The sequence below is a fragment of the Balaenoptera musculus genome, chromosome 1, assembly GCF_009873245.2.
Source record: "Balaenoptera musculus isolate JJ_BM4_2016_0621 chromosome 1, mBalMus1.pri.v3, whole genome shotgun sequence".
NCBI lineage: Eukaryota > Metazoa > Chordata > Mammalia > Artiodactyla > Balaenopteridae > Balaenoptera > Balaenoptera musculus.
In genome coordinates this window covers 127665853-127683920 of record NC_045785.1, presented here as the reverse complement: position 1 = coordinate 127683920, position 18068 = coordinate 127665853, and the positions used below count along the sequence as shown (strand labels likewise).

Below are 18068 nucleotides of genomic sequence, written 5' to 3'. Positions count from 1 at the left end.
AATATTACAAGATGTGTGAAGAAAGTATGCCTCATACACAGGAAAATAAGCATGCTGTAGAAACTGTCTCTGAGAAAGTCCAGAAATTGAACTTACTAGACAAAGACTTTAAATCAGCTATTTTAAATATCTTCAAAGAGCTAAAGGAAGCCATATCTAAATAACTAAAAAAGTAAGAGAATGATTTTTTACCAACTATAGAATGTCAATAAAGATATAGAAATTATTTTTAAAAAATAAATTATGGAGGTGAAAATTAAAATAATAGGAATAAAAAATTCCCTAGAAATGTTCAACAGCAGATCTGAACAAGCAGAAAAAAGAATCAGCAAATCTTAAGACAGGTCAGTTGAGACTGTTCCTCTCATCTGAGAATCAGAAAGAAAAAAGAATAAAGAAAATAAAGGAGCATATCAAGTGTACCAACATACATTTAATGGGAATCTCAGAAAGAAAAGAAAGGGGAAGAAAGAATAGTTAAAGAAATAATGGCTGAAAATGTCCAAAATTTGATGAAAACTATCAATCTACACATCCAAAAAGTTCAACAAACTCCAAGAAGGATAAAAAATCAAAGAGATCCACATCTATAAACATCATAATCAAACTTTCAAAAGACAAAGACAAAGAGAAAATCTATAAAGCAACAAGAGAGAAGAGATTCATGATGTTCAAGGGATCCTCAGTGAGATTAACAGCTGATTTCTCATCAGAAAACTACAGAGGTCAGAAGGCAGTGAGAGAGCATGCTCAAAGTGGTGAAATAAAGACTATCAGCTAAGAATTTTCCTTCAAAAATTAAGGAGAAATTAAGAGAGTCCCAGATAAATAAAAATTGAAAGAATCCCTTTCTAGCAAATTTACCCTACAAGAAATACTAACTGAAGTCCTTCAGGCTGAAATGAAAGGACACTAGACAGTAACTCAAATTCACACAAAGAAATAAAGAACACTGGTAAAGGTAACTACAGTTGATCCTCCATATCCACAGTTTCTGCATCCATGGAGTCAACCAACTGTGGATCAAAAATATTCCCAAAACAATCCCATAATGTTGCCAAAAGCAAAACTTGAATTTGCCAAACACCAGAAACTATTTACATAGCATTTACATTGTATTAGGTATTATAAGTAATCTAGAGATGATTTGAAGTATATGGGAGGATGTGCATAGGTTACATGAAAATATCATGTCATTTTATATAAGGGACTTGAGCATGTGCAGATTTGGGTGTGTATCCACTGGGGGTCCTAGAGCCATCCCCCACAGATACCAAGGGACAAATGTACATAAGTAAATGTAAAAAAATATAATGTATTTGTGTTTGTGTGTAACTTTTTTTCTCCTATCTGATTTAAAAGAGAACTACATAAAGCAGTAATTATGTCTGTGTTGATGGGCTTGTGATGTATAAAGGTAATTTGTAGAACAATAATAGCACAAAGGAAAGGGAGGAACTGGAGCTATATGGAAGCAAAAATTTTGTATACTATTGAAATTAAGTTGGTATTGATCTGAAACAGATTATAAATTAAGAGGTTATAAATTAAGAGGTTAATTGTAATTCTATGGCAACCACTAAGAAAATAACTTTAAAATATTAAAATAAATGACAAGGTAATTAAAATGGTACACTAGAAAATACATTTTTAACAAAAAACAAGGCAATAATAAAGAAATAGAGAAACAAAAAGACTTACATACATAAAATAGCAAAATGAAAGTCATAAATTCTATCTTTCAGTAATTACATGGAAATGGACTAACACTCCAATCAAAAGGCAGATATTGGTAGAAAGGGCTTTTTAAAAATTGATCCAACTACGTGCTATCTACAGGAGACACATTTTATATTCAAAGACACAAATAGGTTGAAAGTAAAGAATGGAAAAAGATATACCAAGGAAATAGTAACAAAAAGAGAGTTGCAGTGGCTACACAATATCAAACAAAATAGAATTTAAGACAAAAATCGTTACTAGAGACAAAAAAGAACATTTTATAATGATCAAAAGGTCAAACCATCAAGAAGACATAACAAGTATAAATATACCTAACAACAGAGTCCTAAAATACATAAAGCAAAACCCAACACAATTGAAGGGAGAAATAGACAATTTATCAAAAATAATGGGAGACTTCAATATCTCATTTTCAATAATAGAAGAACCAGACAGAGGACCAAGAAGGCAGCGATATTTGAACAGCATTATAAACCAAATAGAACTAAAAAGCATCTATAGAACACTCTACTCAACAACAGCAAAAAATACATTCTTCTCAAATGCACATGGAACATTCTCCAGGATAGACCACATGTTAGGCCATAAAACAAGTCTCAATAAATTTGAAAGGATTAAAATAATACAAAGTATGTTCTCCAATCCAATGGAATGAAATTAGAAATCAATAGCAGAAAGAAATTTGGGAAACTCACAAACATGTAGAAGTTAAGCAACACATACCTAACTAACCAAAGTTGATGTCACTGCTTTTTTACCAAAGCTGTAATTATAAGGAAAACTAGACCTCTGAATCAGATATTAGAATGATTCAGTCTTCCCACAGAATGACTGGGAGGGTGCAGAGGGTAAATAAAGGTATCTATTTGTCAACCCCAATATACCATGTCTCTATATCTCATATTGTAAGCTCAAGTTGCATTGAGTCCTACAGCTTCTTTTTTTCTCTATTTTAATTCTTTTACTATAAATGTGAACCCTATTGGTTTGGGCAAGAATTCACCCTCTTCCTTTGGAGCTTCAGTGATGTCCAGGACCAGACAAAGCCTCAGGATAGCAGCACACAAAAGTGGGTCTCTGGTGGAGACCTAATCACCATGCAAACCTGAGGGTTCTCAAGTACGACAGTGTTCAGAAGTTTCAGAATTGAAACTAGGATTCAAAAACAAATAATAAACCCTGAGGTTAGCCAGGAACTTCTAGTAACTAACCCAAGAATTGCACTTATGAGTCTTCAGGCAATGAATTTGTCCTCCTTAGCGATCACCATGCAAGAGTAGACAAAGTAGCATACAGTGGCATTGAATATTTTCTCTATTTCTGTAAAATTATCAATTATTTGCAAAGTTCCCTGTGAATTATCTGCAAACTTTCAAAAATCTGTTCTTAGGACTACCATTTACAGGATATAAAAAACTGGGGTAACGAGGGCCTATCTTTGACAAAGAGGAGTTAAAATGAGCCGCAAGAAATGAGGCTCATTTGGGGTAAATTCATGAACATTCACATGGCAATTTCTAAGTGGCAGCTAATAAAAATAAGCTTTTAAAATAAGCCAGGTCTATAGCAAAAAAAAAAGTCTCATTTAACTTTCTGGATACAGATTTGTGGCAGACAGACTGGGGATATCATTTGTACTCCTCCGTGAAGTTTCATCTAAAGTAAGTGTGGACTTCTCAGGGATGTGATTGTGCTGCACTCACTAGAATCCATTGATGGAAGTGTTATCTCTCTCTGTTCCAATCAGATAACCTGTTTTTTTCTCCTTCAGAACAAGAAGGCTTCTGAGACAGGGGTGTTTTAGTATCATTTTTATAACTAGACTCCAGCCCCAATCCATAATCTGGCTCTCCCAAGCCACTGATGCTGATGAAGGAGTCCTGGTGATGGTCCCCATGTAGCCATCTGGAACTTCCACCTGCTTTGTTTCAAACCCCAATCTCAGGTATGTTGGAAGAAGCCAAGAAGAAGAAAACCAGTCACTACTGCAGAACTCTGAAAAGGTTCAAGAACTGAAGGCACCAAAGTTAGTTTAAGAGGAGCTGAAAATAGAAGAACTGGCTGAAAGTTTATATGGTTTACTGTTAGGCTGCCAGACTCTTTTTCCCATCTTGCACACCCACACAGTTACTCCTCCTTGACCTCAGCAGAATATTGAAGATTTACTTTCAGAAGAGGATGAACTAGAGGGACTTTGGACTCAAGAAGACCTTCAGGAATGCCATTATGAAAGCAGAGGGATTAATGAAAAGTCTACATGCTGAATAGTGAGAATCACACCACCTTCCCCCACCAACTCAATTCTTCCATGTAGCTCTGAGACCACTGGACATCAGGCTTATACCAAGTTAGCTCAAGAGAAAATACTTGCAGAATCTAATAGCAGCTGAGGAAGTCTCCCCACAAAATGGCCAGGACCCAGCCCAATCACCCTATGGAAAAGCCCATTAGTCAATAAATCCCTTTCAAGCACAGGCAGACCTTCCATCATCTTTTTAGTGCTCTACTCTTAAATCTACGAGAGCAGCAAAAGATCACCAGTCATTTGAAAAAGGTCTCTAACATCAAAGATAATGACCAAAACAAACAACCAGAAAAAAATGAACTCAGAGACATTCTAGATTACAAAAAGGAAACCTCAAAAAGCTCTCATTAAAATCTTTAGAGAAGGTACTGCACTTGAGAAGCCAAGAGCATGATGCTATTTTAAAAAATAAAAATATAATTCACAAAATAAGAAAATGTTGTTGGAACTTTTAAATGATATCAGAAATGAAAAATTAATTAGAGGAGCTAAAAGTTGAGTAAAAATTGCAAAGAGCAGAACAAAGAGACAAACAGATGATAAATGAGATTTTTTTTAAAAAAAAAGAGGATTAATCCAGGAGTTCTAGGATGTCAATAATAAGAATTCCAGATAAAGAGACCAGAGAAAATGGGGCAATTAATTATTTTTTTAAAAAAAGAATTCCTAGAATTGGAGAAGATGCATCTGCATCTTGAAGGGACACATCACTGAGCACCATTCATAATTTCTTTAAACAGACACACACAAAGACCCATCATTGGGGTCCCTGAACATAAATTATTACTCAGCTCAGAGAAAGAAAAAGTCAAACATCAGTATAAATAAGAGACTTTTTTGGATTCTGAAATGCCAGTAACAAATATATATTATGAAAGCAGAGATTTAAGTCAAATATTATAAACTAAATAATATCTTACATGCATTAAAAGAGCTTCCTATTTTAATGAAAAACAAACAAAAACAGAAAAGATTTTTTATTGGGAGTATATTCAGATAACTCATAAAAACTAAGGGGAAATCTGAATTCTGTATCAGAAATTTCTTTTATTAGCTGTTAAAATAAGTAGTTCATAACAATTAGAAATGTCTATTTTCCTAGATCTCAGTTAATCTTACATTTATTTATATAGGTTTAGACTATATTCCCCAGTTATATTTCTTTCAGCATCTTAAATATGAAAGAGCTAACAATATTAATAATGGCTAATTTAATTAATAATAAAATCAACTTGTGAGAATTTGTGTTACCTTGAAATATACCCAAACTCTTGACATTTTAAACTAATTCCCTTTCATCTTATGGGTCATACACTCACCTTGAGGATCAACTTCTTTAGCTAGTTTCAGTGCATCTGAGTTTGCAAGATCGGTGTTGGCTGGGGTAACAGCCAAAATCAGACAGTTCTCCCGTGTGATGAACTGCATAATCATTTCTCTGATCTGGTACTCAATATCTGGTGGCTGATCTCCCACGGGCACTTTAGTAATTCCAGGCAGGTCGATAAGGGTTAGATTTAACACTGTGGAAAGGAAAAAAAAAAAGGTTTTACATATACCGTCAATGCTGAAAGATATCAGCAATGCAGACTCATGTGTCACTTTAGTAGAAATAAAACAAGCTGAGCTTTACGTATTGTGTATCTGAAGAACTTCGACTCATGTGCATAGAATAAAAAGGATAGAATTCAAAATGGCTTTTCAAGTTTTCTCTATTTTTATAATATGATTGTGCTAGGCCAAATGATCATTTTAACATAATTTAAGAAGCACTGATTTGCATACCTAATAGTTTTCTCAGAGAGCTGTCACATTTGTAACTGGGGGCTATAATTCAAACACTGAACAGTAAGTGAATATGCTGTCTGCCAGTCTTGTACATTGCCTTCAAATGGTGTAAAACTTCTCTGGGTAAGGTTTGCCCTTCCCTTTAAAAACATCATACATTATTTACAGAGTGTTAGCCACTTAACCAATAGGAAAGCCGTTAGCCATTCATGGTGCCATGAGGTTAGTGTGCAGGCCATACAGCCAGACTCATGGAGCACCATTTTGTGAGCCCAGGAAACTACCGAGTCAGTGACTCCAGTCCCGACCTGGCTATCGTTCTCTCTGCACGCTACGTTGTTGGCACCAAGTCCTCTTGGGAAGTCGTAATTGAGCTTATGTCACTCATGGTCCATTTCAAAAGCAACAGAGCTGGGTAGAAGATAGGAGATTAAAATCTGCCCCACTAAAATCTTAGTCAGAATGGAGGCTATTCTGTATCACACACCAAGAACTGGTTATCTGACAAGTTTCTGCTGACAGTCTGGGGAAAAAAAAAAAATCACAGTTGATTCCTCAGGAAGAGATTAAAGAGGAATACATAGGACTGAAAGAAAATTCATTAAGGATAACTCAGCCATAGTACCATGCACCTCTAAGATTTTTGCAAAAACTTAAGACATTAAAAATGGAAGTTTTCATGCATACCTCTTCGGAATTCTAAAAGTTTAAGATAAACATAAAGAAAACTTTTTAAAATGACTTACTCAATTCTCTTTTAAAAGTTATCTCCTCCTGTCTCCCCATAAATAATTTTATGAGCTGTTTGGATCATACCATTTACTGAAGTATCTAAGCACAATCCTAGAAACTCGGTATTTTTTTCAGAGAAAAAAACTATCTTCTATAAATACTGTATGTTAATTAATATAGTAAAAATTTTTGAGGACAAGAATTTGGAATTTTGTTATTTTACTTACCATGTGGGGAATAGACTCGTAAATTAATGGGTATGGAGGAAATTCCTTTATTCATTCCAGTTACTCGATCTGTTTCTGCTTCAATCTCATGGCGAACTTCATCAAAATCTGTAATTTTTTTTCCTTTGCAATGTAGAAATTCTGCATATTCTACAAAAGACAAATTAATACAACCTAAAATTCATGTACTCTTGCAATAATAAGGAAATAATGCCTCTTTAATTACAAGTCAAAGTATCCAGTATTGCCTCTTCAGCCATCACAATGAGAGAACACAGTAGTTACCAAAAAGCACAGTTAATACTTTAGAAATATTAAACAGTTCAAATGCTAAGGCTGCTAAATTTGCTAATTTTCAGATAAGCAATTAAGTATTATAAGCAGTCTTTAAACCACCTAGCCTACTAAATAAAGAGAATGCTGGCCCTCCAAATGATGAAACAAATAATAGCAACCAATTGTCAAAGAAATTAGAGCTAGGGTACACAAAAAGCCTACTTACTAATCCTATTAGAATGTCCTTTTTCAATATCACCACTTTATCACGATGGAATGCTAAATTATATAAATATAGCTTCAGAAGGCAAGAAGATTTAGAAACAACGTTTGCTTTATTCTTTAAAAGAAATAATATATGGAATATTTTAGCTTTAAAATAATACTATCAAAATACCACACCAATTTCTTTAATTAAAAAGATATTTTCTCAAGAAAAAAAAGATAGGATATTACAAAGAAACTATTTACCTGGAATCTAAAAAAAAAAAAAAAATCAGTATCTGTAGGCAAAAGGAAAAACTCTAAAGTAACTATATAATAACAGAATATTAGTTTTTCTTTAAATTTCAGTAACATCTTCAAACTGTTGCGCTATCAATTTCTATATCTGCTTCCAGAGATATCAAGTATATGATAAACAACACAACTCAAAAAAGGAAACTGATACTATTAGACCTAAAAATTTTATGATAATTTTAACAAGGGAACAAGTCTTAACAAATACTTTAATTTCTCTAACAACTAGCTGAAGAACTGCTCCACCAAATGTAGACTAAGGTTAAGTGTCTTGGGCCAGATAGCAGCTGAGACAATTATTGGTAGTCTTTCTATGATTCCCCACCATAAATATTTAACCTTCAACCACTATATGGCAAGGCCAACAGGGAGACAACTACAAGATGTGGCTCATGCATCAATGGTGGAAGTATACACAGCAATTAAGCTTCAGTAGACTTCAGAAGTCTGGCCTGAAGAGACCACTGCATCATTTGGCATTTTCTTTCACATATTTACCCTCATTGGTGCTGTTTTTATTAGATTATAAATTCTTAGACGATAGAGCCTTTATTTTATTTACCCACTCAGTGGCTAGGCCAGTACCATGTAAGAGGTTAAAGATAAGTAAAGGATAAAACAATAAGAAAAATAAAGAGGAACAATGGATGTCAGATCCTAAAAAATAAACAAACAAAACTTAGTAAGTAAACAAGAGCCATAAATAATTTATAATAAACAGTACTTTTCAATTCAACATGTTCTGTGGAAATTGCAAATCTGAGAACTTTTGGCTATCGTAATTATTACGTTCATAGAATTAAAAAGCTTCTGGATCAGGGACTACATTTTCAATTATGTTACTAATCAATAATTCAAGTAACACAAATGTGTACTTCTCTTGTTGCCACTAGATGGCGCCTACCTGCTTTCTCTGTAGGAAACCAATGCCCTTCCAGAAAGCTGTAAAATCAATGCAATTTTCAAATTAGATTTAAATTCATTCCTGGACTTCTGAACATGCTTTTATCTTGGAATTGAGAGATTGGAATTGTGCAGTACCATCTCAAACCTCTGTGTCTTTTTAGGGATAGGGTTCCACAAAGAGATTTAGGGATGTATTTACTGAGCTCCTACTACTTCTTAGGCACTGTTTTAGAAGTTGGGGATATAGTAAAGTGAACAAAATAGTCTCTAGCCTCATGAAGCTTAAATTCCAGTGAGATAAAATAGTAAACAGTGTGTGTGTGCCATATTATAAATGCTATGGAGAAAATTGAATACGGGGGATATTAAATACTGGGGAAGGGAGGTTGCTTTGTTATATATGTCAGTCAAGGAAGGCTTCTCTGATATGATAAAGTAACATTTGAGCAAAGACTCAAGAAGCCATGCTTTACATAAGAGGATCCCAGTAGACTGCCTGAAGCAGACTATGCTTGGCATATTGGAGGAAGAGCAAGGAGGCCAAAGTGCCTGGAGCACAGAGCGTGGGGGAGAGAGGCAGGAGATGAGGTCAGAGCTGTGGTACAGACCTGGATGGTGTAGGGCCTGTGGGCCATTTTAAGGGCTTTGATTTTTACTCTAAATGAATGGTAGAGCACTTGAAGCATTTTGGGTAGAGGGAAAACATGAGGTGACCTAGGTTTTAAATAAAGAACTGTACTGTTGTGTTAAGAACAGACAGCGAGGTATAAGAGAAGAAGCTGGCTAACAGAATAAAGGTGAGATGATGAGGCTTGGACCTGGGTGGGAGTGGTGAGAAGTGGTTACATTCTAATGAAGTTTGAAGGAAAAACCAGCGGGATTTGCTGACGGATTAAAGGAGAGGTATGGGAGAAAGAAAGGAGTTAAGAATAACTTCAAGGAGGCTGACCTCAGCAATGAGAAGAATTTTGAAGTAGAAAAGACTGACAGAAAGGAAGATGTTGCGGAGATGGGGTTGGGGATCAAGAGATCAGTTTGGCAACCCAATAAAAAATGGGCAGAAGGCCTTAATAGACATTTCTCCAAAGAAGACATACAGATGGCTAAAAAGCACATGAAAACATGCTCAACATCACTAATTATCAGAGAAATGCAAATCAAAACTACAATGAGGTATCACCTTACACCAGTCAGAATGGCCATCATCAAAAAATCTACAAACAATAAATGCTGGAGAGGGTGTGGAGAAAAGGGAACCCTCCTACACTGTTGGTAGGAATGCAAATTGGTACAGCCACTATGGAGAACAGTATGGAGGTTCCTTAAGAAACTAAAAACAGAGTTACCATATGATCTAGCAAGCCCACTCCTGGGCATATATCCGGAGAAAACCTTAATTTGAAAAGATACATGCATCCCAATGTTCATTGCAGCACTATTTACAATAGCCAAGACATGGAAGCAACCTAAATGTCCATCGACAGAGGAATGGATAAAGAAGATGAGGTACATATATACAATGGAATATTACTCAGCCATAAAAAAGAATGAAATAATGCCATTTACAGCAACATGGATGGACCTATTGATTATCATACTAAGTGAAGTAAGTCAGACAGAGAAAGACAAATATCATATGATATCACTCATATGTGGAATCTAACTTTTAAAAAGATACAAATGAACTTATTTACAAAACAGAAACAGACTTACAGATATCGAAAACAAACTTATGGTTACCAAAGGGAAAACGTGTGGGTAGGGGGGAGGGATAAATCAGAAGCTTGGGATGAACATATACACACTACTATATATAAGACAGATAACCAACAAGGTCCTACTGTATAGCACAGGGATCTCTACTCAATATTCTGGGATTACCTATATGAGAAAAGAATCTAAAAAGAGAATGAATATATGTATACGTATAACAGAATCACTTTGTTGTACACCTGAAACTAACACAACATTATAAATCAACTATACTCCAGTAAAATTAAATTAAGAAGTTCAGTTTGGGACCTATTAAGCTTGTGATGCCTACTACACACCACCCACATGGAGAAACAGAACTGCCGCTAATGGTTGAGAATCACGCAGCTGAAAGACACACAATTCGCATTCATCTCATCTGATAAGTGTATATCTATTCTGAAATTTTTACAGAAGATGGCAGTCAAGGGCTTGAGGAAAGGTTAGCCTTTTCTAATTAGCACAAGAATGCCTTGGGGCTGGATCTTTGAGTCTTTCATCTAGGGAGAAGTCCAAGCTAGATTTATATATATTTGGAATTCATTAAAGTTAGGCAAGTAGATGAGATCACTAAGTGAGAGACAGATAAGGAAGAGGTCAGAGCACTGGGCTCCAGGTTTTCCAATGTTTAGAGGTCAGTAAATGGAGAGTAAGCCCGAGTGGTCAACAAGACAGGAGAAAAAACGCAGAGAGAAAGGTGACCCAAAGCCAGTTAAAGAGAATGTTTCATGAAAGGAGACTTTTCACTCCATCAAATACTGTCAACATGTCAGGTAAGATGAGAACTAAGAACAAGTCATAAAATTGGGCAACTTGAGGGTCATTCAGGATGTTGAAAAGGGCTGTTAGAGTGGGGTAGGGTGGGTGATAGTCTGATTGGAATAGACTTTAGAGAGAATGGGAGGAGAGGAAGTGGAGACTGGCTGCAGACAATTCTTTTAAAAAGTTGTGTTGTAAAGGACAGGAAAGAAGTGAGAGGGCATCTGGAGAGGGTTATGAAGTCAAGGGAGGGTTTTATAAAGATGGGCAAACTAATAGCCTGTTCATAGGCTGATGGTATTAATCCAGTCCTGAGGAAAAGCTGATGGTGCAGAAGTGAGAAGGGACAAGTGCTGAAGTGATGTCTCAAGGAAGAGGGGATAGGAAGCACTAGAAAGGAACATGCCAGTTCATCCACAGGAACAGGAAGGAAACAGAATAATGAGTACTGACGGACGACACAAGTAGGTAGAATTGATGGTGGTGGGAGCATGTGAAATTCATCAGGTGAGAGTGGGGATTTACCATTTTGTCGAGTCATTTTATGCCTGTAAAAACCATTTCTGTATTCTCATTGCTTAAACCCTACAAAGACTATTATTTTTACCACAAAATACCACACACACACACACACACACACACACACACACACACTCATGCACACACATAGAGTGATCCTAAATGACCTAAGAGTAACCATAGCAGGAATGTCAACTTGGGTCTCAACTATGTCCATCACTGGGATTCAGACCTGCCCAGCATATCAGAAGGACTAATGGGCAGGAACCACAAAATCCCTATTTCTATGGGTCTCAAAGAGCTTCCTGGGAAATAATTCATCCTACAGGATATAAAATTCAGGGAAAACCTTATCTAAATTGTCAGAAGGGAGCTACCTGTAGTCCATCCTCTACCCAGGTCCAGAGACTCATAGGTCTATGTTCCCTTCATCTCTAACAGGACAGTGATAATTGTCAGACCACATATCCTACTTTCTTATTAGAAAAACATGGCAACCATAACTACAATTCAGAATTCACAGCTACAGGATTATATTGTCAATAAGATGAGTCCTCCTAGCAACAAGATAAGCCACTCCTGTTATGGGATCCCAGCTCTCTAGCAAGCAGACTATAAAGAGGTGGACAGCAGAGGTGGCATACATGTTTTTGAACAATTGCCCCTAATTGCTATTGAGGAGGATCATCAATCAGCTTATCATCACACAATCCCTGAATAAATCTTGATTAGCAGTGCAGAATTTAAAGGTCACAGCTTTACTTCCCTGCTGTCCAAAAATACAATTATAAATGAAAATCTTGTAAAGGATTATCACAAGAACAATGAATCATTTACTATACTCACGTCTGAAGAATGTTCACATGAGTTTGGGGATGAAGGAAATTCTAACACCTAAGCCAAACCCTACAGAACATGCTGCACCAGCCAATCAATAGTTAGACTTTTTAAGAGCTTATAAGTGTGTATCTTCTAAGACTTTTATGCTGTTGTAAATTAATATGTCTAAAGGTCTAACAAATCTCATCTACGGTCCTGAGATAAATTCTTTCTCATAGAAAGGTACAGTTTCCAGTGGCACAAGCTCTCTTGGCATGTTCTCAGTGTTCCTTTCATTCTAAATGCTTGGTAGTTGGGCACATGGAATGATCTCTTTCTCAAACAATTCCAGGCTTCAGCCCAAGTTCAGTCTGAATGGAGAGTGATTAAATTTCTTAGCCACAAGCTCATATAAAGGTTAAGGCTATGTATATATAAGCAATGAAATCCTAATAATGCGTCCATGAAATTCTTTTGTGTGTCAGTATAACCTATCTTGCTGAAATTCATAGTATGTTTTCAGTTTCACAAAATAAGACTCTAGTTTAAAAAATCTTTCCTGTTTTCCCAGTATTAAAGCAAAGGTTAAGATACATTTTTATATCAAAGAATGATTTGGGAGAAAAAAGAGGATATTAAAAAAAATCAGAGCTATCATTCTATTTTATTTTTATTTCCCTATAAAGCATTTTAGCACTGTCATTTCTGCTGATCATGAAAAACAAATTACGCTAGGTTAAACAGCTGACAAATTGTTTGGGGGAAGGATGATATGGTTTGTGCCTGGGCAGAATTCCAATCATCTGTGAAAAGCACAGCATGACCATAAGAATTTAAATATTTCCAATGTGCCCCTTCCATGGGGAAAAACATTCATATGTTTCAATTAATCAAGGTTAAGTAGAAAGGAATTATTATGGAGCACAGGCATATAACCTCCTGTCAATTCTAAGAACTAGGGTCCTCAATACTTTAGCTGGAGTTTTATTTCTAAAATGTTTTAATAGCAATGTTTTTAAGCACGGGGCTCCAACGAAAATGGAGTACATTGGACACATAAACAGGGAATGGTTTTCAATGCAACTAGCTGAATCCACTGGCTGTAAAGACCATCTAGTATGACTACATTTAAAAACATATTTCCTTAAAGGCAAAGGCTGCATTTTACTCATCTGTGTTTCCCTAATGCCTATCATATTTAGAGAAAAGAACACCTGTAGATTTCTTCCTTCTTCTTTAAAGAAGTCCTCTTTGCATACCATTGAGCAATTTGGAAAAATGCTTCCAGAAAGCCTTCAAGTCATTCCAAATTGAAGGCAAGAGCCTGGAACGGTGGTTAAGTAAGCAACAAGGCAAGTTAGATATGAATTATACAGACCCAGATATACAGCAGAAGTCAACTGTGTCCTAAGGTAAACAGGGAAAGTTTAGTAATCAAAAAAAAGAAAAAAAAGAAATCTAAAGAAACAAACAATTAACCTGAGGGAGTCCAACAGTGGGTGAAAGGCAGAGGTCCCAGTCAGAGGGTAAAGAACAATAGGGTGGGAATAAGAAGGGCCAAGATTTCATAGCAGACAAAAGGTGGGTGCTAGGCAGGTATCAGAGACCAGCTGCAGAGACTAGGGGTTAGCTTCAGGGCTCTGGTACTCCTGAGGCAGAGGAGGAGGCCAAAACAGAACTCCGGACCCAAGTGAGCCAGATGGTCCAAGGTGAGAATTCAGTCATGAGATGGGGGGTAGAGCCTTTTTCACAGGAAACAAAGCCAAAGCCACCCACATACGCCTCGGCAAAGAGAGATTAATAATAATACTTCCTTGATATTTACTGCTCAACAATGGCCTATACAGGTTGCTTGCCTAAGAGTTGGTCTGGGTCTAAAGCCTGGGTGAGGCTAACCCTACAGGTGAGGATTAAGTGGCCACAGAACAGTGCTGGCATATGAGACCAGGACTAACATTTGGCAGAAATCCATCCAGCAATAGGAATTTGTATGGAATTCTACCACAAGTGCCCAAAATAACAATCAGAGAATCAGCAGCTGTAATACTTACATAGCTCAATTTAGTTCCATATTTTTTCAGAAGGAGCTCAAAAAGTATAACAAAAATTAACTCTACTTCATAACCTTTGTTTCCACATAAAACACAATTGAGAAAGAGGACCTTCAAGATGGCAGAGGAGTAACATGTGGACCTTCCTCCCCACAAATACATCAGAAATACACCTACATGTGGAACAGCTCCTACAGAACACCTACTGAACGCTGGTAGAAGACCTCAGGCCTCCCAAAAGGCAAGAAACTCCCCCACATACCTAGGTAGGGCAAAAGAAAAAAAAAAGAGACAAAGAATAGCAAAAGGACCTGCACCAGTGGGAGGGAGCTGTGAAGGAGGAAAGGTTTCCACACACCAGGAAGCCCCTTCGCGGGCAGAGACTGCGGGTGGAGGAGGGGGGAAGCTTCGGAGCCACGGAGGAGAGCGCAGCCACAGGGGTGCGGAGGGCAAAGCGGAGAGATTCCCGCACAGAGGATCGGTGCCGACCAGCACTCACCAGCCTGAGAGGCTTGTCTGCTCACCCGTCGAGACGGGCGGGGGCTGGGAGCTGAGGCTCGGGCTTCGGTCAGATCCCAGGGAGAGGACTAGGGTTAGCGGCGTGAACACAGCCTGAAGGGGCTAGTGCACCACAGCTAGCCGGGAGGGAGTCCAGGAAAAGGTCTGGAGCTGCCGAGGAGGCAAGAGACTTTTTCTTGCCTCTTTGTTTCCTGGTGCGTGAGGAGAGGGGATTTAGAGGGCAGCTTAAAGGAGCTCCAGAGACGGGCGCGAGCCGCGGCTATCAGCGCAGACCCCAGAGACGGGCCTGAGACGCTAAGGCTGCTGCTGCAGCCACCAAGAAGCCTGCGTGCAAGCACAGGTCATTATCCACACTGCCCCTCCCAGGAGCCTGTGCCGCCCGCCACTGCCAGGGTCCCGTGATCCAGGGACAACTTCCCCGGGAGAACGCACAGCGCGCCTCAGGCTGGTGCAACGCCACGCTGGCCTCTGCCGCCACAGGCTTGCCCCGCATCCGTACCCCTGCCTCCCCCCGGCCTGAGTGAGCCAGAGCCCCCGAATCAGCTGCTACTTTAACCCCATCCTGTCTGAGCGAAGAACAGACGCCCTCAGGCGACCTACACGCAGAGGCGGGTCCAAATCCATCGCTGAACCCCAAGATCTGTGCGAAAAAGAAGAGAAAGGGAAATTTCTCCCAGCAGCCTCAGGAGCAGCGGATTAAATCTCCACAATCAACTTGATGTACCCTGCATCTCTGGAATACTTGAATAGACAATGAATCATCCCAGAATTTAGACAGTGGACTTTGAAAGGAACTGTAGACTTGGGGTTTGCTTTCTACATCTAACTTGTTTCTGGTTTTATGTTTATCTTAGTTTAATATTTAGAGTTTATTACCATTGGTAGATTTGTTTATTGATTTGGTTGCTCTCTTCCTTTTTTTTTATATGTATATATATATATTATTTTCCTTTTTTCCTTTTTGTGAGTGTGTATGTGTATGCTTCTTTGTGTGATTTTGTCTGTATAGCTTTCCTTTTACCATTTGTTCCAGGGTTCTGTCTGTCATTGGTAGATTAGTTTTTTGGTTTCACTGCTCTCTTCTTTCTTTCTTTTTTATTTATTACTTTTTAATTTTTTTAGGTTTTAATAATTTTTTTATTTTTTATTTTAATAACTGTATTTAATTTTATTTATTTTTCTTTCTTTCCTTTTTTCTCCCTTTTCTTCTGAGCTGTGTGGCTCACAGGGTCTTGGTGCTCCGGCTGGGTGCCAGGCGTGTGCCTCTGAGGTGGGAGATCTGAGTTCAGGATCTCCTGAACGAGTCTCGTCCACCAGAGACTTCCCGGCTCCACGTAATATCAAACAGCAAAAGCTCTCCCAGAGATCTCCATCTCAATGCTAAGACTCAGCTCCACTCAACGACCAGCAAACTACAGTGCTGGACACCCTATGCCAAACAACAAGCAAGACAGGAACACAACCCCACTCATTAGCAGAAAGGATGCCTAAAATAATAATAAGGTCACAGACACCCCAAAACACACCACTGGACGTGGTCCTGCCTATAAGAAAGACAAGATCCAGCCTCATCCACCAGAACACAGGCACCAGTCCCCTGCACCAGGAAGCCTACAGAACCAACTGAACCAACCTTAGCCACTGGGGGCAGACACCAAAAACAACGGGAACTACAAACCTGCAGCCTGCGAAAAGGAGACCCCAAACACAGTAAGATAAGCAAAATGAGAAGACAGAGAAACACACAGCAGATGAAGGAGCAACGTAAATACCCACCAGACCAAACAAATGAAGAAGAAATAGGCAGTCTACCTGAAAAAGAATTCACAGTAATGATAGTAAAGATGATCCAAAATCTTGTAAATAGAATGGAGAAAATACAAGAAACGTTTAACAAAGACCTAGAAGAACTAAAGAGCAAACAAACAATGATGAACAACACAATAAATGAAATTAAAAATTCTCTAGAAGGAATCAATAGCAGGATAACTGAGGCAGAAGAATGGATAAGTGACCTGGAAGATAAAATAGTGGAAGTAACTACCACAGAGCAGAATAAAGAAAAAAGAATGAAAAGAACTGAGAACAGTCTCAGAGACCTCTGGGACAATATTAAATGCACCAACATTCGAATTATAGGGGTCCCAGAAGAAGAAGAGAAATAGAAAGGGACTGAGAAAATATTTGAAGAGATTATAGTTGAAAACTTCCCTATTATGGAGAAGGAAATAGTCAATCAAGTCCAGGAAGCACAGAGAGTCCCATACAGGATAAATCCAAGGAGAAACACACCAAGACACATATTAATCAAACTGTCAAAAATTAAATATAAAGAAAACATATTAAAAGCAGCAAGGGAAAAACAACAAATAACGTACAAGGGAACGCACATAAGGTTAACAGCTGATCTTTCAGCAGAAATTCTGCAAGCCAGGAGGGAGTGGCAGGACATATTTAAAGTGATGAAAGGGAAAAATCTACACCCAAGATTACTCTAGCCAGCAAGGATCTCATTCAGATTCAATGGAGAAATTAAAACCTTTACAGACAAGCAAAAGCTAAGAGAATTCAGCACCACCAAACCAGCTTTACAACAAATGCTAAAGGAACTTCTCTAGGCGGGAAACATAAGAGAAGGAAAAGACCTACAATAACAAACCCAAAACAAGTAAGAAAAGGGTAGTAGGAACATACATATTGATAACTACCTTAAATGTAAATGGATTAAATGCTCCAGTGAAAAGACATAGACTGGCTGAATGGATACAAAAACAAGACCTGTATATATGCTGTCTACAAGAGACCCATTTCAGACCTAGGGACACATACAGACTGAAAGTGAGGGGATGGAAAAAGATATTCCATGCAAATGGAAATCAAAAGAAAGCTGGAGTAGCAATTCTCACATCAGACAAAATAGACCTTAAAACAAAGATTATTACAAGAGACAAAGAAGGAGACTACATAATGATCAAGGGATCAATCCAAGAAGAAGGTATAACAATTGTAAACATTTATGCACCCAACATAGGAGCACCTCAATACATAAGGTAAATGCTAACAGCCATAAAAGGGGAAATCAACAGTAACACACTCATAGTAGGGGACTTTAACACCCCACTTTCACCAATGGACAGATCATCCAAAATGAAA

The 18068-nt window shown here is 37.8% G+C and overlaps 1 protein-coding gene across 6 annotated transcripts in view; it reads right to left on the bottom strand.

The window, feature by feature from the left end:
* DNM3 (dynamin 3) overlaps positions 1-18068 on the bottom strand; it is a 571218-nt gene that overhangs the window by 411017 nt on the left and 142133 nt on the right. For all 6 annotated transcript variants that reach the window (XM_036859907.1, XM_036859878.1, XM_036859887.1 and 3 more), the window contains exons 3-4: positions 6796-6945; positions 5368-5571 (exon numbers count right to left, since the gene is read on the bottom strand). In XM_036859907.1, the coding sequence (XP_036715802.1) occupies positions 5368-5571; positions 6796-6945 (354 nt within the window). The remainder of the gene's footprint in view (positions 1-5367; positions 5572-6795; positions 6946-18068) is intronic.